Here is a 22,863-nt window from a genome sequence, read left to right on the forward strand (position 1 = left end):
TCGACTGACTGACATCTCTGTGTGTGTTTACGTGCACACAAGTATCCTGGTTATGTGTTTGTGCCTGTAAACAGCTTGTCCTGGAAACCTGGATAAGACCTTGTATCCGTTTTGAGGAACCTGGATATAGTACTTGGACTCAGACAGAGACCAGGATACTGTGGCATGTAAACACCTCATCCAGGTTTCTGAAACATCTCATCAAGGCTGAGATGGTGTGAAGAAATCAAGACACAAGAAACCTGGAACAGGTTTTTCATGCTCTGTGTAAATGTTATATTCCAAATCATCAGTCCTCAACACCAGGACACTGAAATAAAACCACCATCCCACAGAACAACACAGACAGCTTCAAGGATCATGTAGGCAGATGAAGGTTGTCCAACTAGTGCTACTAAGCTCAGGCTACACAGCTGACTGCTGGCTTTAACCCTCACATTCCTGCACACAGACGCAAAAACCCCACAAACGTGTTTGAAGTGTAAAAGCTTTTGCATACATTCTAGAGTTACAGCTCAGATGTATCAGATCCCAACGCAGTGATGGCAGCCTGTTTACTTCTGTCTACAACCTGGATTCATCCATAAAAAGAAAAACCTGATGTATCAAAGCGATCCTCACATCGAGGTCGTGTTGCAAGAACATCCACGAGGCTAATCCAGTCCAGAGTTTAGCTTCTGCTATAGTTATTTTTACATTTGAGGATGTTGATTACATTTAATTAAAATAAAGAAAAAGCTTTTTATGTAAAACCTAAATGTATTTTATTTTTTGATATCTTATTCTGCTGTGAGGAATTGTAACTAAATCTTACATTTCAACATCAGTTGTTTGCTTCTCTAGCAACTGAAAAGTAGCGTCCCGCTGCCTCCTTGGATCATGTGACTGTCATCTTTCATGTCATAACAGCTCCTCAAAAGTCTCCCATAAGAATATAGTCACACATCACTGGTTGCTGCCCCACCAAAAAAAATGTTTGTTTTTTTTTTCTTCTTTCAGCTGACAAAACTTCCTCTTTAAACGCTTTGAAAGCAGGTCCCACTTCAGGGAACAATCTGTAGCCCCAAATCAGTTTTAGGGGCTGAAAATCCAGCCAGGCTGCTCTCTTTTCACTCAGTGGCTGTGTTTGATTGACAGCGCGCTCCTATCAGGCACAGTGTACCTGCTCATACAAATTGATGGTCAGGTTCAGGGGAGGTGGCACAGCTGACCTGCTGGCTAAGCACTCTGCAGAATCACCAATAAGAAAGTGTTAATAAAGTCCAGGAGAGAGCGGAGCCGGGGCTGTGGCACTCATTAGCAGAGAGAGAGATCAGGACAGATTTCTCTTACACACAGTACGGAGAGATGATCGGACGTCTCCATCCTTTGCCTCGTCTCTGGAGCTTCTTCTCCTGAATATGTAGATGGTTTCTGGGTAAGGACAGAGGTGAGACACTGTGCTACTGTACAGATAAAAGGCAGAAAGGATTTTTGGATGGTAACCCACAGCTCAGTTAGGGGTTAACTGGGTGTGTGCAGGTAAACAAGGCTGTTTTATCATTCACTTTGAGCTGCTGCAGGACCAGAGAGGAGCAGAGAAGAAATCTGGTGGTGAAGAGCGACTCACTGAGAGCTAACCCTTCATTTACACAGCTCACTAACAGTCATTGCTGTCCTTTAGCCAAGGACTGAATTAATGACTATCTCTGGGTACTGAGAAATTAACACATGCGACAAACGCCTCGTAGCATTTTCCAAAATACCACCAGAGCACAAATATGTTGAGGTCAGTGAATGACAAGCCACCCTACAATTCCTGACAAGACTCTCGGGTATCCTGAGGAACAATAGCACTTCCAGATACACTGCAGTCAATTACAGTGATGTGAGATGCGGGGGCAGACGGAGGAAATGACAGTTGGGAGACAGCTCTCTTATCATTGTCCTTCTGTTGTGGCCACTTTGAAACAAGTGGAGCTATTTGTCTGGCAGCGAGGTATGCTGGAGGGAAGAGAAAGAGGGCTTTTATCTCCGAGAGAAACGGGAGAAGGGAATATGCAAGAAATGTAGTGCAGACGGAATATCTGAGTGGTAAAAAGTGAGCAAGCTAAACAAGAAAAGGGATTTTGAGAGCAGGAGTTTGGCAGGTAAAATGGCAGGAGAAGAGAGAGGGAGTCCTTGCAGGCAGATAGTCAGGGACAATGGGCTGACAAGACTGCTGTGATGTTTGCTCGGGCACGGTAGCGTACTCTTAATGTGCAGCATCAATCAAGATGCTGCCCACCGCACAGCATGGCAACTTTTATCGCCGCTCATTAAAGTAAGTGCAGATATTTTATGCATCAGTTGGAATGCGAGGACTTTTTCATGCTAATTTCCCTCCTTTAGATTCGTTATTCATCATCTTTGATCAACGGGGTCCTGTACACAAATAAAGTGAAGTGGAGGCTGCTCGTCTGATGAATCTGGAATCCGCCATGTGCTGAAGCATCACATCTGTGGATTGCTTCTGTGGCTTAAGTTTATTTAGCAAGCTCAGGAGTTTTATATATGTTTAATGAAAGTGTATAATCTGTTACAGCCTCCTTCAGTTGTTTAATAAGACTTTTCTTCAGAGTCAAATTAAAGATGTGTAACATTAACTTCTTTTTACAACCAAGTATTTATCCTGCTTTAAAGTGGAGAATGAACAGAGTCTGGAAATCAAGTTTTTCTGTCCTCCAGCTCTTCCCTGGAGAGCAATTCCCTGATGAAAAGAACATCTAACAATTTTAAATCCACACCCTCTTGGCCTCAGATTTCACCACCTTCACCCCCTCTTCTGCAGGTCCATCCAAGATAAGATGACTTAAAATGCCACGACCTGCTTTGAAATGAAATGAACTTGTGAACTTTGCCCCAAATATCCTTCCCTGTGGGTCGTTTTGCTTCCCTCGCTACGTGTTAGCAGATGAAAAGAAGCTGGCACAAGCAGTTGAATTGTGTTTTGGGTCTGGTCCCAGTCTTTGAATTTCAAGCTTCTCCACACTTGGGATTTTTTTTCTTCTTCTTCTGCTTCAGAGTGAACGCGATGGGAATTGAATCCAATGTTTAGTTTTAATTGATTTTTTATGAGGGAACGTGAGCAGTGAACACCCTCTCTCATTAAAGACATGGGCGCAGATCTGAGAGCTGTTAATCCACTGCTAAAAGGACAGTGTCGAGCCTTTGAATCAAACAGCCCTTTTCTTTCAAGCGTCCCTGTTTAAAATGCCTCTCAGCCCTGATTACATTTATTAAATTACACAGTGGCAGTTGTTTGGATTTTTGTTTCCTCTAACCTGGTAATCATCCATTGTCCCTCCCCACCGACTGAGATTTCAACATAGCAAGCATAAGAGTGGCTCAGCCTGGAGCAGGTGGATAAAATGTGTTTAATGCGCAGCAGCAGAGAACTCCACACACAGGGGTTCTCAAATATTTAGCAAGGGAAGCTCCATAAATAGCTGTTTATCATATTGAAAAGCATGACATTGCATATTGACTGTCATGTCCTTCACAGAGTTGCTTTGAGTGATAAAGCAGCGGTTATAAATAGTCATGCTAAGGGCGTTCTGAGGATACTTCTCTGAGTGTTTAAGATAGGTCTGGTAAAGACCTCAAGCAGCTTCATACCCACCTCCCTGTAAGGCAACGTCCCGCTCTCATCTGTAATCTATTATTCATAACGAAGAGGCAGAGACTGGGAAAGGCAGATAACTTGGTCGCTTTTTTTCCTCCATCCACCCCCACCCCTGTATTACTATTATCCAGAGGCCATTGTGTGGGAAAACAAATGGAATGATTGCCTTTTGTTGTATACGAGGAGGGAATATGTTGTATTCTGTGCAGAATCTGAATGTAGACTTGCCATTCTGAGCACACAGGCTATGGCTGCCAGTTGCATTGTGCAAATAATGATGCATGGGAGGGATCAAATTAAAATTTATCAGCTCTGGGTTGGGATCCATCTCCAAATCTATTTCCAGCATATGAAAAATTGAAAAGGCAAAGGGGAACACGTGTTTCGAGTTTGGTGTTAATTTGCTCCGTCAATCTTTCTTGTTTTTTCATTGATTCTGGCCAAATGTTAAGAGTTTGTAGTTAGTCTGTTGGGGCAGAGATAGTGTTTTTAATGTCAATTCACTTTCTTCAGTGAAGACATTCAGGTTTTAAACGTTTTATTTAGCTCTACCAAGAGTTACCATAACCACAACCCCCGCCAAGAACCAGCTTTTTGTTCCCTAATGGGTGATGAGTTCCCACAATGTGACTATTTGAACAGATTTCTGAGCCCACAGTGTGAGTAATGCAAGTACACGTCCACATATTTAAATAGAAACACACGGACTCCTCCCAGCAAACAGGCTAACAACCCTGCTTAGCAGCCCTGCTCTTATTGTAGAGGCTGATAAATGACTCCTGTTGTTGTGATAATCAGTAATCATTATCAATTTACAATGGCCAATTGTTTAGGGAGCACCTAAACAATCCACTAATTTTGCATTCACAGATGACAAGCCATTATGAGACACCTTTTGCTTGTTGCTCTCAGTGAATTAGCGCAGTGATAATCCAATTCACTGAACTGGGCCGACCAAACCTTTAAATGTACCTTTTTATCATCTCTCCCATATATTTAACAACAAGCTGAGTCTCTCCGCCTCTCCATAAAGCAGGTGGTGTTTTCTGGGGCATCCATTTCACACTGTTGTTCATGCAACACGCAAGCTGGAAGGACGAGGGATCAACACCTTGTCAAGCTTGGCATTAGGCTCCAATTTGAAAAACCGTACGAGATGTGAGAGACTTGACGTGCTGAGAGGAGCTCTGCTGGGCTGATAAAGCTACTCCATGAGCTGTTGGTTGAAGAGAGAAAGTGCAGCCATGTCTACATCACTTAGCTGTCACTAACTCCATTCCCCCGCCGCACATTACGCCGCAGCGTTCTCGGCACTCTCTGACCAGCGTGGCAAATTGCCTCCACGGTGTTGCCGGTGCAGGTTCTGTGAACTTTTCACATGGTGTGGGCCGCTTGAATTATCGCTGATAGAGTCTGCAGATATTCAATCTACTGGCCCAGACTGTGGGGTAATAGACAGGGGGGGGCTGAGGTATTATAATTGAAAGGCCCCTTCAATAGCGATAAATAATGAAGTTTCCCCCGGGGCCATTAGGGGTTGGGGAAGGGAACATGTCAGATGGAGGGAGGTGTTCTCACTTATATTGAGCCAGCCTGTTAACCCCCCACTGAGTGAGGCATAGAGGGAATATGATACGGGTGTGAAAACACAGGAGGGGGACTCACTCACACTGCTTCATTATGAATCAACCGGAACAGGTCTATGCATGACGTAACTGATATTACTGTTAGGTGAGGTGCCATATACTGACACACATCAGTTATGAGGACATGTTAAAGGGCCCTAACAGCCTGTGCACTGCAAATCATATACACTTAACGTGCTATAAAGAAGGGATTACAAAGATTCAAAAGCCTAAATGAATGGAGACAAATTCTTCCTTTGCTGCCATTCATTTTCTGTCAGACTGACCACGCTGTTGCTTCTGTTGTGTGATCAGTGAGCATTAATGTTTTGTTGGATTATCATTTTTAGGTAAAGTTAATCCAACCAAATTAATGGCATTTATTACCATTCATATTATTTTAGTATAAAAATATATTAGACTCACACTTGATGTTCAAAACATATGAAACATATTTTAGTTTCAAAAGCCAGTTTAATAATCTTCATATGGAAGCTGAATGATTGGAAATCAGGTGATTCTGATCTGTTTAAATATCTTTTACTCTCTAGAAAAAAAACTTTAACCTCAGAACTGTTTTTAGATCAGGGCAGGAAACCCTCTGCAATAGCATTTAGTTCATCGTGTGACACTAAAACCACTGACACCAAGGCTCATGAAATTCTATTAAGGGTTTAGCAGGCACATAAATCAGGAGTGACCCACCCCATCTCTTCCCTGTTAGTAGATGTCTGAGGGATGCATACGGCATTTAAATGGAAATTTCATTTTTTCAGTTTCACTGCAGGCTTCACAGACTTTTTAATGCAGCTGTTATGTAGCTGTTGTTATGGAGAAACCTTAATCTTACCATAATGGTTGAGATCTTAGATTTAATAAAAGGGAAAAATTACGACCGGTTGTTATGTGGTTTTTATTACAAGTCAAATATCATGACTCCTATCAGAGTCAGAGTGGCAGAGGAGGAACATCATCAGGAAGCAAACAAACTTTCAAACTATCCCTACGCACTCCTGCCATGCCACTCACATGCTGCTGCTTATAGTATATGCACATAGTAATTGGCACACCCTTGAAGCGCTTTCAAATCAGGCAAAATTAGCTGCATGCTGCCGCTTCTGACAGATATGAGCTTTTCAATCCTCTTCCCAACTGAGTGGAGGAGTTTTCTGTGTCTTAATTACCTCACATTTGGCACAGTGCACTGCAGAGCTAGCGGGAGCCGCAGGGAGATAGGGGCTCAGCTGAGACACTCAGACAGCGGTTGGTGACAGAAGCCAGGGGAGGACGCAGTGGAGAAAAGGCTCCCAGCTAGGATGCCTGGGATGACAGGAGCGGTGGTGGAGGGGGCCAGAGATCCCTGAGGAGGAGCAGAAGAAAGAGGAAGAGCTAGCTCAAGGGAGAACTCCCCTCAGGCACATATGGCAGGATTGAAACATCCATATGCCAGCGTAAAACAGAAGATATTCAGTATGTCAATGCTCTCAGTCTCTCACTCCCTCTCACTTTGGAGATACAGTGTAATGGCTGGTCTCTCTTATTTTTTACACAGCTCCTAATCCCTCAGGAATGCTGACAGCAGCAGAGGAATGGATGTTTCAGAAGCTTCAGACTGGGAATACAATGTCATGGTCAGTGTGTGGATGGAGCGATGAAACACAGACTAGAAAGACATTTTTACATCAAAGCTTCGCTGAAAACCAAAGTTATTTTAGCTGAGAAATTAAATCCTTGTTTTAACTTGTGTACTTATTTGGTCAAAATACAAAGTACAATATTAAAAACCAGACATTTATATTTCTGCTGTTTTCTGCAGTGACAGCAACCTCTAGTGTTTTCAAGGCACCTTGCACCGCTGATGATGGAGGTATTAAAATTTATTCTGTGCAACATTAGCGATGTTTTATATCACATCACCTCCAACAGTCTAGCAGGCATTTTACCAGCTGGGTGGCCAATTTTCATTTAAGCATGGCGCATGGCGCAGCATGACTCTGTGCAGTATTCTGTACATTAGAGGTGTGGTACTCCACTCATTCTGTGATTTTAATCACAAAGCAGTGTGCAGAGTGCCGACGTCACAGGGCAACCTCGTGAGTTTTCAGTGGTGATATTAGCAAACTAGGCTAACTAATTGTCTGTGTCATAAAGGGACTGATGACTTGAAGTGCTAGAGCAATGTGTTCTTTAAAAAAGCAGATTCCCAGTCTTCTGAAATATTGAAAACAAGGTATACGACTTTAAAATGTTTTATGGCTGCAAAATGGCTTCAGGATTACATCCACTGGCAACAACAGACCAGTCAAATGCCAGAATGAAACAGAATCCTGCTGGTGGTGTTGAGACACCACAGGGCTCCGATCACTTAAGGGCACTTAAATCCTACTTTGGATTCTAAGTCAGTATTTACAATTAAATCTGACTGATGGAAATCAGTCATTAAATTTAATAACTCCATTTAGGTAGAAACTTAAAATAAAGCACTAATGTGCACGTCTTAAACCCAGGCAATTTCCAGCCAGTGTTTCTCGGAGGTAGATGATGGTGGAAAAAGCACAAAAGGACCCTGCAGAGAGAGTTGACTCCTGCAGCCGTGGGCAATGAAGCGCAAAGGACTGACAGCGAAGCACTGGATGTGTTAGTGTAAAAACCGTTCCTGCGTCCATGCTACAACACTCTGCTACCCAAGCTGCTTGCTCAAGTCTTTTAATTATAATCGTCAGCTGATTGTGGGCAACCCATGCATGGAGACGGCAGCAACATGACACTTGATGTGAGACGTTGTGACGATGCAAAACATAGCTGTCCACACTAACAACTGGACTTGTGTTGGATGTAAAGAAACATTCCCAATCATGTCTGCTCAGCGTCATGGTAGAGGCTGGTTTTATTCTCCTGACAGAACACAGGCCTCTGAGGCTTTCTGTTGTAGCCTAGCATGTACCGCCTCTGTCCATTTTAAAGCACATAAAGAAGATCTGCTTCATTTCTGCTCCCTTCACTAAACTGCATCTATTGCCTTGATGTGGCATTGATCCGTCTACTCAGAGCATTGTCTGTGCCAGTCTGACCATCGCCATCAATACTGCATCAGCTTCAGTCTAAACAGCCCAGAACTCTTTTGCAGTCCATCTCGGGAGAGGTAATAAAAATCATGCCTGTCTTCATTCCCTGGGCAGGGAGAGTGACGTGGCAGCTGATCTTTATTTTGTACACCAGAAGACAGAATCATTTGGATGTTTTCCTTTTGTGCCAGGAGGTGAAGTTAGGTTATTAATCGCCTCAAATATTAATGAGTAATCTCCGGTAATTAGTATTTGGTCCTTTCATCACCCAGAATCAGCTGTTCTGAGAAGATTAAATGTTTACAAGAGACTGAGTCAATATTTGCTCGCTGGAAGTTAAATTGAATTATCTCAAGAATTACTTCTGAGCGCTCAGACACACCTGAGCAGCGCGGGGAGTTGATACCGTCCAGTTCTGTTCTCGGGATCACAGTTGGACCAGATTTTGGCCCAAACTTCGTCTGACTTTTCATTCTTCCCTCCTGCGTCTCTCTTTACCGTGGTGGTTCATCTGGCAGATACAGCAATCTGGAGAAGCATGAAGATATTAAATTAAACCAGGAGGAATCAGCCATGCAGCTGCCACAAAGCCCCCTGGGAAATATAGTAAAAAAATGGAAAGTGTTTCCAGAGGATGATATCTGCAGTGCTGGCGGCTCATTGACTTCAAGCCTTTTAGCTAGCTCATTAGCCTTTTAGCTATAACTGATTCTGCAGACCCTGGTGGCTTTATGGTTGTGCTGATGTTATACTATCTCGCTTTTAATTAAAGGTCTGAAAAGATGATCTCTATATCCACAGTGTCTACTGTTGTGACACAGAACGGAATTTGATAGTGATTACAATGCACAATTAGGCTCATGTGAAAGACTTAATGTCTAAATTGGTTGTTTTGGTTGAGCCACTGGAGCAGTGGGACCAACCAAGGGCACGGCCTATTTCTGAGGGCGTTGCAGCTGAGCTGGCTAACGATCTCATCCAATGCAATAACCCTGGGCTGCCATCTTGGGATCTATTTTTAGAACACTAATTGAGGAAATGTCATTTACCCCATCCACCCTGTCCACTGAATCCTCTTAGTCTGACAAGTCACATATTTGCATGGTTGTGGATCTAAAGGATAAATTTATCTAAACAACAAAACAAACAAATAAAAAATAGGTCTTATGTAAGTGTTCTTTTTAGTAACTCCCTCCTAATAATTTAATAGGGCATCACTAATGTACTCTAATGTGTTCTAATTCAATGTGACTATGCAGTTTAATTGGAGCACATGTATTTGTGCAAAGAAAAAGACTTTTTTATATCATGATGTCCACCCAACAGTTATCATACACAGAAATTAGAGCTGCTTCTGGAGTTAGCATTATACTGTTCAGTTTATGTTCTTTATTAATGGGGTTATTACTGATCTGATCAGTCAGTACTGTGTAGGTGTGGTTTGATCAAACAACAACAACAACAACAACAAAAGTGTTGTTAGACTTGAACACTGAAATATGTGACCTCAACATTTTGGAGCTGAAATCTCTTGTGAAAAAAACCAAACTGCAAGTTTGCTCAGAAACCATGTGCTCAGATCAGGCTCCATCACTCACAGTAAAAAGCCCACTGAGAAAATATGTTTTCAGTGCAGAGACATATTTTCCTTCAAGAGTTGGCAGAGACCAAAAACAGAGCTAAAAGAGATGAGAGTGCTGGACTCCAGATAAATGATAACATTGAACCTTTCTGCTGGATGTATAAATTAGAAAGCTCATTATATCAATATAAAGTGACATTATGTCAGCACAGACCCATTATCCTTTATTAATAACCTACTAATATTTATTACTTCAAGGAACTGAGAAATTTGTGATTCTACTTTACTGATGGAGTGACTGTTAATGAGTCTCCAGCCAGAGACACAGCCTCACAAAACAAAAGTTACAACAAAAAAACCTTTATAATGGATGAATTATTAGAAAATGACAACGCCTTATTTTTAATGACACAAATCTACAGCCCATAAGGCCACAGCTTTTTATTCCACATTCAAACAAACATTCAAATGCAGGGGAAAATAAAGTTATCAGCCTATAATGATCTGTGGTATTCAGTGTAAACGCACAGGCACTACCTGTAAATTAGGCCATTACTATTCTCCCCATTAACATAAAATGGCAGGGACTGGCAAACTGGGCTGAACAACATAATCATGACACCAGTCTGAGAATGTGTGGGAACATTTAGGATTTGACAACATGGAGGAAAAAATCATGAATTAAAAGTGGTAGAGTAACGACTCTGACGCCACCTGTTAGCTTGAGGAAATGAATTTAACATGAGTTCTACAGAACGGGTTAGGATTGGTTCATGCGTTGCTTGAAATGTATTCACACGTGTGTTAGTGACGACTCTAATGGCCCATATCTGTGTGTAAACAGGCTGGTGGCAGTGGACGTTACCTCAGTTAAAGGGTCAAGCTGACACTTCGTCTCTGTTGCCCTCTCTCTCATTACACACAGTGACTGGTCAAGGACAGCACAGACGTATTCCTCCCAAAATACCATCGACAGGTAACACAATGACTTCCAGGAGACAGAATTTGACTGATATTTCTAAAAGTCCTCCAGCCTCTTTCATAAATAGCACGGCTGCCGTCTGTCCTCGGTGACTTCCTGTCCCCTGGCAGGCTGATTGATAGGAATGCACATAATCCATTATTTTGGCCGTCTGATTGAGCCCAGCAATCAAAGATCAGTGTTGTGGCAGAGGTAACTGGACCCTCCTAAGAGACGGCTCCGTCACACAGGCGCAAGCAGAGGTGTCAGCCGCCGGCCTACTAATCACCCTATGCTGTGAGTAATGGCTATGAAAGCAATCACAGGGGAAATGCATCATCTCTACAGACCGTCGATCTATCAACCTGACTCGCTCTCATTTGACTGAAACGCATGCCAACATGAAATATGACACTTTGTCAAAGGCAGAGGGAGCACGTTGGCTTCTGCTGCAGAATGTAATAATTAAACACACCCATAAAGATCCATTGTATTTCATCTATTGACATGAACGTGTTGCACATTTCTGTAGCTGTTTCCCTGAGTAAACATTTCATGCTTGGCTCTGGTGCATAATTAAAATGCTTCACCAGTTTATACAGAGTTACAATATACTAACAGTCATTTTCCACTTCAGTCATCTTTCAATTTGTTTCCCCACATGATATCAACAGAGTAATGGTGGAAGAAGAAAGAAATGCTTTGCCTGTGCACCATCCAATAACTGTTTGTCAGAGAGTTTGATGGGTTGCGCCCAAACAAAAGCCAGGAGCAGGCGTCCTCAGCTAACCGATCCTCGGTTTGCATTATGAAGGCGAGCAGGAGAGATTCGCCGGTTCTCTTTACAAATCTGGGATATTTGAAATTCTTTGTGTTGCCGGTTTGCCTGTGCAGATGTAATTTCACCCAGTGGGGGAACGTTCCCTCTCCAACCACAGGAGTCCTGGGTCCCATCACCTTGCAATCTGCAGGCTGGCCCCTTCCTGCCCTCTTCTCCACAGTGCCTCTCCATCATGCAGCATGTCGTTACTCTCAACAGGTTTCCAAAATATTTGCACAAGCAGCCTGAGATTTGCAAAGATCAGGAGTAAACCAAAGCGGGATGAAAACATCAGACTTTCTTTTAACAAGCACTAATTTGCCAGTTTAGCAAAGCAAAATGACCAACGATGTCAAAAAGGGTCTTTCACCCCCACAGCAAATTCAGACGATGATTTATGTTTTTCTACATCTAGTGAATGCAATATTTGTCATTTCAAAACAAATCGCCGCTGCATCTCTGGAAATGAATTCTATAGATTTTCCTCTCGGCTCATTCTGGTTTTCTCACAGCGAGGGTTATTACTTATTAGATCGGAGAAGCTCTGTCAGATATCTCCCTGCTCCGACTGACACTCGCCTTCCTTAGTCTTTCTCGTAGCATACTGATCGCTCGACAGGCGCTTTAACCAATTACCTGACAATACATCTGAAATAATGCATGAATACATTTCCACAAAGTCTGTTCCTCCTTCTTGTTGTTGTGGAATGAGTCACTGTTTTTCAAGATTAGAAGTTTCACTGCTCATTAAAGGAGACAGCAAACTTGATTTGAGTTGAAACACATTATAATTAAAACAAAATATTACACAGATGAACAAAACAAAGAATTCCCACAGTGTTTCATGATATTTTCATTTTTATGATGTTCTGAATGTGTCCGGATTATATTTGGAACAGAGTGTGCTCAATGAGAATGTTCTTTCTTGACTTTATTGACCAAGAAAATATACAAATAATCAGCCCCCCACTAATTTTAGAAATGATTTTCTGCTTTGCCAAACTGTTTCCATTTATTTCCCATTGATTTAACTGGAAGTACATACACAGACATTTAATTTGTATTCTAATTTAAAGAATGATTTAAATGTCTTAAAGGTTCTTTTTGTTTTGGTTTATTGGTGTCAAACAGAACTGTGGTGCTTTGAGCTAAATGCTAACATTAGCATCCTAACACGCTCACAATGATAATGCTAACATGCTGTTAAGCAGGTATAATGTTTCTTATTGTCATCATCTTAGTTCTGTGTGTAAGCATGCTAACATCAGCTAGTTAAGTGAAGCTAAAGGTGGTGGGAAGTAGTTTTTACAGCTCATCCTGAGGGGAAGATGAATTTAGAAACCAAATTTTACAACAATTGATCCAATAGTTGTTGAGACGTTCACCAAAACCACAGAGGTCAACCTGAAGGTGGCACTAAAGGGAAAGGGCAGTATTTTTTCATATATGTGGTGTGATGTGTGTGGACTGAAAATGATTTACTTCCCTGTGAAATCCAATCATGATGAAATATTAAAAAGCCTACATATGCTGCCATAAACCTCTTCCCAAGTTACCCGCCCCACCAACCCCCTCCAGTCTAATCTGGCAGGCTACAAAATTAATCACAATTGCTGTGATCAGTGTAGCCGATGTGACTAGTGGCACTTTTCTGAAATGTTAATAAAGCCATACTCAATGGTGCACTATTCTCAACAGGAAGTCTGTAGCCCGTGGCTGCTCACTAAATCTCAATGACTTCATTAACTCATTACCATGAGTCACGGCATGCAGTGCCAACAGCAATTAAAACACGACAGAAAAGAGAGGTGTCCTTGGGCCACTGTTCTGTTCGTGTGACTGATACGCTTTACTAGATGTAGCAGGATGATTGACATATCAATAGGAGCCGAGGTGGATTAAATGGCCTCAATCAATATTCAGATTTGTCTCACTCACACCTCATGCCTGGAGCACATTGTGCACACCTTGTCAAGTGTTGTTGGCTTTTGTGCTTCAGGCTGTGTGGCAGCACAGCTGTGGAAGCAGGATATCCTCTCTGTCACATCCAGGAATGTGATGTGCCTCTGAAGATTTGGTTTGAATTTTGAACGGTAGAGAAAAAAATCTACATTTTAGCTTATGGTAATTGAAAAATTACCAAAAACTAAACAAAGTGTGAATTGGTTGAAAAAATCCTGGAGGGCATGAAAAGTCACCAAGATTTTCTCCCAGTGCAGAGAAGGCTGGTTAATATTCATCCAAATCCTTTGTCTTTTTATTCCGTATTCAACCAGGAGGCCAGAGGAGACGGAAAAATCGTAACTTTCAATGAATATGTCAGGGCTTTAATTCACCTCTCTCTTCTCTCTTTTGTAGGAACACATTTCTATTCATGAAGCCAATCCTCCGTAGTCATGACACTGCATACTTATGTTTCTTTTGTAAAACTCCAGCAAAATGGTAATTAAATTGCAACTGTGGGCTTCTGTCCCCTATGCAGACTTAAAGAAGCCTTTATCTTAGCAAATGACTGACAGTTGATTATGAAAAACCAAGCATTTCTTTTTTTTTCTTCCTGCGTGAAGGCAGTCCACCCACACCTTCTGCTTTTGTGCGCACTATTGTTATGGCTCCATTGTTAATGAGTTTAGAATTAACTGGCTGTAATGACTGGAGAGTGGAGCCCCTGCTGAGCCTGATTGTGCTGTTGAATGGGGAGCTGGAGGAGTAATGTATGGATGGATGTGCGCAGTGTGTGCAGGTATCTCTGTCTGGTGCTCGCTCGCCGGGAAAAATACAAGCGCTGCCAGAAATGGGAGGGTCATTTTCAGGACGGTCACACCTCAGTGCTTGTTGCTGCTGCACAACCTGACATCAGGTGTCTTCCTGTGGCCATTCATCTACTTTAGGGGATTGGTTTTATTGTGATTTTTGATATCCAGCAGACATCAGCTGCTAAAGCTGTGGCCTCAGTCAGCCAGGGGCAGAAGACTCTGCCCAAAACTAATCCATTACATTCTGAATTAGTGCTCTTAGCTCGTCTGAGGACATTCACTTGGCTTTAAAACATTGCAGATGTGAATACATTTATTAGACAGTAGACTACTACTTCCTTCTGTCTCATGATGGCCAGTAAGACATTCAGTAATGATACACACAAATACACTTATTTTACATTAGTGTATTGCTACATTTATTGCTGCTAGCTTTTAGCATCACACACTTTCAAATACCTACGTTTCCAGGGTAGAAACAGGCTGCCTTGGTTTGGTGTTTTCAAAGTAATGGTTACTTATTGAAGTAACTTTCTGCCCCTGTTTGTTTTTCTGGGGTTTGATGTGAGGGTTAATATCAGTCTCATTTCTGTGTGTTGGGTGGACGAACATGTTAGCTTGCTGTGGCTAACCTCTGCTACAAGAAGAGAAATACACCTTCCAGTTGTTTTTACATGACGTATCTTGTTAGCTGGATAACTAGCTGCTGCTGAGCCAACATGAAGGAATGCAGTGGGTTTTGTTCAGAGTTGGAGGGGGTGTGAACCCTGCAGATTTACTGTGTGCAGTCACCACAGTAAAGCACATTATCTGCTGGTTGTCAGTACAGTAAATACTTCCACACCACGGGCTCTTTAAACCATTGTCTGTTCCTGCAGAAGATGTGGAATGTGGGTGCGGTGGCTTCAGACTTTCTGGACATAGAGAGTAATTTAATGACTCATACAGCTAACTTACTTCTGCTGTAACTAACTGGCCAAACAATGTCCATTCAAGTTATGTTTTATTAAAGGTTGCCCCCCTGCTGGGGCTGCATCACTGAGAGGTGCCTCAGGGTCACTGCACCCCTTTACAACATCTATAACAGGTCAGGAAAGGTTAGCTGCACATCAGCGCTCAGCCCCCCCGCCCAAAAAAAAGAGGATTAAGAACGGTGTTGCAGACTAGCTGGATGTTGGAGGCCTTTTCTCTGTGCCTTTTCTGCCTCCTTCTTCTCCTCTTCTTCTCTTCCCCTCTGTCCTGCAGCATAATTCTCTATAATGAGCTTGTGGACAGGAGATGAGATATGATTCTTGGAATTAAAACAGCATTTTCTACTTTGATCATCCAGCAGTGTGTGAAGCACTGAAATAAGACTCTCCCCTTCTTTATCGAATCTCTGCTCTCACTCTCCCTCTCTTAATCTTTCCCTTGCTCGCTCACCCAGCTCTATCTGAGCTTGGGGGATTGCTGTATGAGATGGAGAGTTAATGAAGAAAGCTCTTTTTTTTTCCCCTGCAAGAAGACTGGTAAACTCTGGCAACTTTGTACTCTGCTTGTGTTAATCGCGTCACGATCGGCTTTCATGCTTTACAATCCCAACCCCTGAACCAGTTAAGCATAAATATTTAACATCCTTATTTTCAAGCCCCTGAGAATATGTCTTCAACAATTGCATAAGCTGCTAAACAAATGAATCAGAACTATTTTTTCCTCCTAAAGTTGGCTGAACAGCTTTCTCTGTGAAACAATCCCGGCGACATCATCCCTTTTTTATTCCTTTCCATTACACACCATCTTATTTTACATCACTTACAGGCAAAACAGCAGTCACACACCCCCTCGCTCTCACGCACACACTCACAAGTGGCCTTGTCTTCATAAACTGCAAGTGAGATGCAACATTGTCAAAAAGCCATTTAAGATGCTATCATCTAATATGGAGGCTGACGTGGGCTGGTGCTGGCAGCGTGGTTATGTAAGCAGCTTTCTCAGGGACTGATAGCAATCCAACACACCCAGCAGGGGAGCAATGGTGTGTGTGTGTGTGTGTGTGTGTGTTGGGTGATGGGGCGGGGGGGTGTGTGAAACAAATCACACATTCAGTACGCTACATAATATTGCACCCAGTGTTTTGCCACAGGTACAGAGAGATTCACTCCTTCGTGCCAATTGATTTGTTAATATGCTAATGCGCCGTGATTAGCAAAGCAAGAAACTGAGTGCGTCTTCGCTCAGTGAGGTGTTGATTGAAAGAAATCAACAACCGGGGTGGCAGATGAGAAAGAAATGCACATTTTGGAAATCAAAACTTTGAACTCTATATTGTAATTACAGGCCAAAGTATTTACTGGAAGGAGAGGTTTGGATGCTTCAATCTTAATACAATCCTGGCCAGGGAATAACATGTGGCTTCAGCAGCCTGAGTCGGCCAGATAGTGTGGGTATTTCCTCAGACAGTGTTTCCTCACTGATCCACAGTGGATGGAATTCCTGGTGGTGCTGGCTGTAAACTTCCACATGGCTCCCAGGCAGAGTTAGCCAACGACTGCTGACGCTAACATTAGCTTTGCCTTGGGATTATTTTGTCATTATGGCCTGGAAACACAGCAACAATGCTACAGCTTCCAACAGAGAAGAAACAAACCACAGGTTGAAAACAGTTTAACCAGATTTTCTAAACCACTTTATTCGGAGCTAAAACCTAAACCGACTACGCTCAAGAATGTGGGTTATAATTCCTCACTGCACAGTAAAACTGTGTGCACAACTAAGTGCAGTATGTCAGAGTTGAGTCTGTGATAATTGTGCGTAATGAACAGCTAATTAGGTGATAATTTCACCATTTGCTTTCATATTTTTCCAAATGAGTTTGGCTCAGGGCCTTGTTAAAGACCTGTCTGGTTTTCTGACTCCTTACTCCTCGTTAGGTTCAGAGTTCCAGTGTGGATGTGATTACTGAAGAAACTCTTTTTGTTTATTTGTCTTTTTCCTCTGATGTCTTTTTAGTGATGAGACCATGTTCCCACATCTCAGCAATCAATTTAAAGAAATGATGGACAAAACATAAGCCTCAAGCTGTAATAGACCAGAAGTATTTTCCTTTAACCTCTCCTGCTCCTCAGATTGTTCAGGGGTAAGTCAGTATAAAACAGTGACGTGTGCTAACAGCAGCTTTGCATGCTACACTGAAAGCTCTCAGTTAGCACATTACAAGATACATTTGTGGCGAATATCAGTTTGTTTGAATGTGGTTTCCTTCCCCAGGCTCAGGGGCTGAGTGCATCAGCACCATTAGCAAACATGGTTTATGAGATATGAGATGTTACTTATGCTGCGTTGTGTGTTAATATGAAATGGAAGAGTGTGTGAAGTCTTACAGTCATAAAAAGACATTTAGCTTTATGTGAGATACATCACAGAATGGCAGCGGCCCCTGGAGTCAGTATTCCCATAATGTCACTGAATCAGACTCACAGCTGTGACAGGTAGATGACGTTTCAGCAGAACTGGACTGATCCGCATGTATTTTGTTAATAATAATAAATATACTGCTCAGTGAAGATCAGAGCGGGACCAAATATCTTTGTGTTACCCTGAGTCTCTCTGCCTGAATATGGTTGTTGAAGACTCATAGAAAAGGCTCTGTGTTGTGAACACATGACATGTTTGTGACTGAGCAGGCTGACTCCACATGGCTGATTTCAGGAGATAGTCCTGCTGATATGTCAGGACCAGCTGGGGTAAGGGTGACTGGAAATGCAGCGGAGCCCTTGTAGAACGAGTTACCTTGGGCTGAAAATCTGAGCAAACATTGTTAAATGCTGATGGTGGGCATGCTGGCAAGTAGATTTGCCCTGGGAGGGAGGTCTCCTCAGTGCACTGACTCCTCTGCAGCTCATCACTCGCAGTTGTCTTTCCCTGTAGTGGTGCTGCAATAGGAAGCCAGGAATTCTGCCTGTTACAGCCAACACCTCTCCTGCTGACTGCATGTAGGTGTAGCAGTTTACTGTAAAAACACACTCCTGTTCCAATTAAGGAGCATAACCAGTGCTGTTTACTGCTGAGCTGCCGTCTACACTCATGTCAATTCAATTTTCTCAAGTCTTTTTTACAAATTTCATCCCTCCGCTGACAGTCCGTTTTAGACTTTTTGATTCATCTCCTCTTCCTGCATTGCAAGAAAATTGTGTGTCAAAATAACTGACTGCTTTACATGGCGATGCTGTGAAATGAGACGATTGTTTGCCCGTGCAGAGCTGAGGGGGAAATGCTGAATCTTCCTGTAGCACTCTTCAACCTTACAAGTTTCTGTTGACTAAAACACTGCACACATCATAAATACACTGCATAATGTTGAGTCAGGAGAACTGTAACTAATGCTTGGGGATCAAGGTTTCTTGTCACATTTTGCTTCTAAATAACGGCGCAGTAACACTCAGTAAACGGATGTGTGAAAGGCCACAATGGATCAGCTGGGTCTTTTGCAGCTCATATAGCAGGGTCACAAACAGATGAATTACCTGCATTACCTCAACCAAGCCAAAGGAAATATAGAGGGTTTAAAGCAGCTACATATTTTCCCAAGCCTTACACATGGGTTCACTGGGTCCAGCGTGTCCCACACTGCAGGAATACGCCTGCATCATCTTCATTATCCCGCTCATCAGGGGTAAGCCATCAGATATGGACCAAACAAAGGACGCAGGAGATGAGAGTGTGTCCACTGAGGGAAACACTACACAGCCGTTAATATGGCAGCCTTGCATTACATGTCTGATGGATTTATCAAGCCATTGATTAGCTATTGACTGGAATAACACTCAAGGTCGTTTCGCAGGAATCTCCAGTAGCCCTGCTTAACATACTCCAGTGAGAGGTTAATGTCAGTAGTGCTTCCTGTTCCTGTGAGGTGCACTGAGTGCAGATTTCACTGCCTCATGAGGTCAAAACGATCGGAATAAATCTCAGGGAGGTTATCAAGAGCTGCTGATCAATATCAGTGTATGGACGCTCAGGACTCTATATTAAGATCATTTGGTCACGTTGAAATTTCACTTGAGATGTGCGTGTTCACTCTATGACAAAATATATAAACACAATGAGATAATAAATATTTATATTTGTGTATAAAATATACCATGTTTACAAGATTTTACATTATTTATAATTTTTATCAAATACATACATACATTGTAATCTTTGGTAGGAAGTAATCTAAGTTAAATAGAGGGGAGCTTATGTATGCATGCATTGTAATCAGTCTACTTTATACTGTGTGTATATACATTCTTCTTAACCCCTGAGGGCACAAGTGGCAATTAAGGACTGAGTGTAGATGAGTCATAAAGTTAGTGAATCAGTTATCACACAGCAACATCTACAGGCTGTACTGATACCAGAGTGAACAGGCATTTTACTTCTTATGAAAAATTTTTAATTGTAACAATAAATGTGCTATTTCTACTTTCCGAAGTTATATAGTCTCACTTCAATGTATCGTAAATAGGTTCAAATATTCTTGTTTTGATGAGGAGATTTCCTGAAAGGGAACAGTGTGTTGATCTATAGTATGTTCCCTCTCTCTGCTGGAACTGATGTTAAGTGTATTTTAGCATTTTAGTGCTAATGTTCTGTTTGGATGTTTCTCTCACAGGGGATTTCATGTAAACCTCCCGCTGTTCTCTGAACACTCATGTGGAAAAAATCTGCAATTCTTGCTCATCAGTGTATCTTCAGCAACAGCAATACTCCCACCTCTTATCTTCATGTGCTCCAAACTATAAGGGTTCATTTGGTCAGTGTGTTTAAGGTCAAAACTGGTGTATATTATTCAGACCCAGAGCTGGGGAATGCATCCCTGTAGCTGTGTGTTTCTGTGTGGGAGGCAGTGGCGATGAGAAGCTGATGGTAAATCGATAGTGATGGATCAAAGTGCCGCATGGCTGGAGCCCTGTGGTGTCGTGGTGCGGGGAACAACAGTGACTTTTCACACCTCCTCCCTTCTTCTTATTATCCTCCTCTCCCTTCCTCCTACCCCAATTCTCTGTCTTCATCTCGAAGTTCCAACTTTTCTTTCTTCCCCCACACTTTTACACGTGTGAGTGTCTGAATGCATCAGAGACAGAGACAGAGAGAGGTTACCTGCCTTGTGTCACGGTGTCAGGTAGCATCAGCCGGTAGTTGATGGGAAGATAAAATGTAACACAGTCGATATCCGAGCACTAAAATTGTTCTCATTTCCAGCAGCCTTCTGCCCTACCTGTACCCACATATCTGCTGCTGTAACATACAAGCATTTGACTTATACATGAGACGTTTTCATAAAATGCCATTGTACTGCTTCGTTGTCTAATGCCATGTGCTGTTGTGAATGTATCTGCATTGTTGCCTTTCAGCACAGAACAGTAACCGCCGGTTGTTCAATGTTCAATTTCTCTGTTACATAAACATACAAGAGCACAGTTTAATAAAGAAATGCCTGGTTTTGTTTTCTAGGAGAAAAACATTGGCCGGTCCGCTCCCAGAGTCACCATGGTAGGGATGGCTGTTCTTTGTTCAAGGGTCAAAGCTGCCTCTAACCACTTCCTTATTCCTGCATTTCTCTTGTGAACCAGTTGATGGTAAATAGTGGTAATCTGAAGTAAGATCTGGTTCCTGATTAGTGTTTGGAGGCATCTTATACCTGGAGTGTTCAGTGTAGTGCAGTGCCTTCGTGTTGACCTCTATCTATCTCTCTATAACCAACCTGTGTATTTTCCCCTTGACATTTAGCTTTCCTGTCTGTCTGATGAGTACATGTCTGCAGTCTGGTGTGTGTTGCTGGTTTTAGGGGTGTAACGGTACAAAAATTCACAGTTTGATACAGTTTGGTAAAAAAAAAAAATGTTTTAATTTTTTATGCTTAGCTTAAAGGAGCAGTTTCACATATTGTAAATGAGAATGTAAATGTTACTCTCATGTCTCTGTGTTAAGCACAGAGCTGGAGGCATGGCTCAGTCTGATCAAAAATAAACCAACAAGCTGAATAAATAGCATGTTTTTATCCCATGTTTAATCCACACACAGACAGAAATGTAAAAACTCACTAGTTTTCACATAGTTCAATACCTCTCCACAGTCCTGATGGTCCATTCACCGGTAATTGTAACTGGGTGGTTGATATTTCTCACTAAGATGTGTTAAGGACTACTTCAGTGCAAATAGTTTAAGGTGGAGCGCTTGGCTGTTTCCAGAGAAATATCATCTTCCAACCATTGCAAATGATTCGACTCCCATTCTTTAGTGCTTATATTCCCCACATGTGATTATGTAGATAAAATATATAAAAAACAAACTAAATACAGACAGTAATTCTGCTGCAAACTGAACTGAAGCTCATTTTAGGTGAATACACCGTTACACCCCTGGTTCTGTTTAAATCAATGGTGTGGTGATGTGGGCTTGCTACAAGCAAACATTGTAAAGAGGAGAATTCGATTGCATAGTTTGTGTTCTCAGCTCAAACGTCCATTCTATGAGCAGAGACTAATTACCGAAAAAACCAACCAAACTAGGGCATAGTGTCTGTAAACAAGAATACTCTGTACCTCTTGATGTTTGTTGCAGCTGGCCCACATTGCATTTTCTTTTCATTGTGTTGTGCCTCAAAACCCAAATGGTCCCATTTCACTCCTCTGTTCTAATTCCTGCCCTTTGAAATGTATGTTTTGAACTGTTTCACTGAAGCTTTTGCTATGTTTTGTCCATTTTACTGAAATGAATGTCCTAACCTCTATGGTGTCCGACTCTGTCCGTCTCAGTGGAGAGGAGGGCTGGTCTATAAAGGCATGGATAAAGGCAGTTTTGATGATGTTACTTCTTTTATTTTAAGAAGACATCAGATAAATCTGTGCTTATCCTTGCTTACGATATACGGACCCTCCTCTTCCTCCTCTACCTCTTCCTCGCCCTCCGCCTCCTCTCAAAGGAAGTCTGCTTTTCAACAGCCCACAAATGGAGTCGGTCGGTATGTCAATCAACTGTTGAGAGAAATGGCTTTTTTTATTAGCGTATTTTTCCTACGATGTGTCACTGAGTCAAAATGCCATACTATTACACTGTTTGATTTTCAGGACAGATTATTACCTTTAAACCCCACGAGTCACCTCAGCTTTGTAGTGAGAGAACGGTGAAATCAGACGAGCTCTGTAGGAACATCATGAAGCTCTACTTCAATAAAATGGATCTCTTATTGCCTTTTAACACACAGGGTCACACTAGTCCATGGTGGGTTCACTGTCTATCACATTTCAAATTGAACTGGATATGAGGTCCATCTCAACCTCCTGCCCTTCTCCATCCCTACTGAGACTGATGGCACATTTGTAAAGCTGGAGAGGCAATGACATGTCAAGTAACCACTTGGCCTTTGGTGTCTTGGGGGTGATTGT

At 42.2% G+C, this 22,863-nt stretch overlaps 1 protein-coding gene across 1 annotated transcript in view; it reads left to right on the plus strand.

Annotated features, from left to right (window-relative positions):
* LOC108885283 (protein shisa-6) overlaps positions 1-22,863 on the plus strand; it is a 54,814-nt gene that overhangs the window by 15,135 nt on the left and 16,816 nt on the right. Inside the window, exon 5 of the mRNA XM_018679559.1 lies at positions 20,930-20,968. Coding sequence (XP_018535075.1) covers positions 20,930-20,968 — 39 coding nt within the window. The remainder of the gene's footprint in view (positions 1-20,929; positions 20,969-22,863) is intronic.

This window comes from Lates calcarifer, linkage group LG23 (assembly GCF_001640805.2).
Source record: "Lates calcarifer isolate ASB-BC8 linkage group LG23, TLL_Latcal_v3, whole genome shotgun sequence".
Lineage (NCBI taxonomy): Eukaryota > Metazoa > Chordata > Actinopteri > Centropomidae > Lates > Lates calcarifer.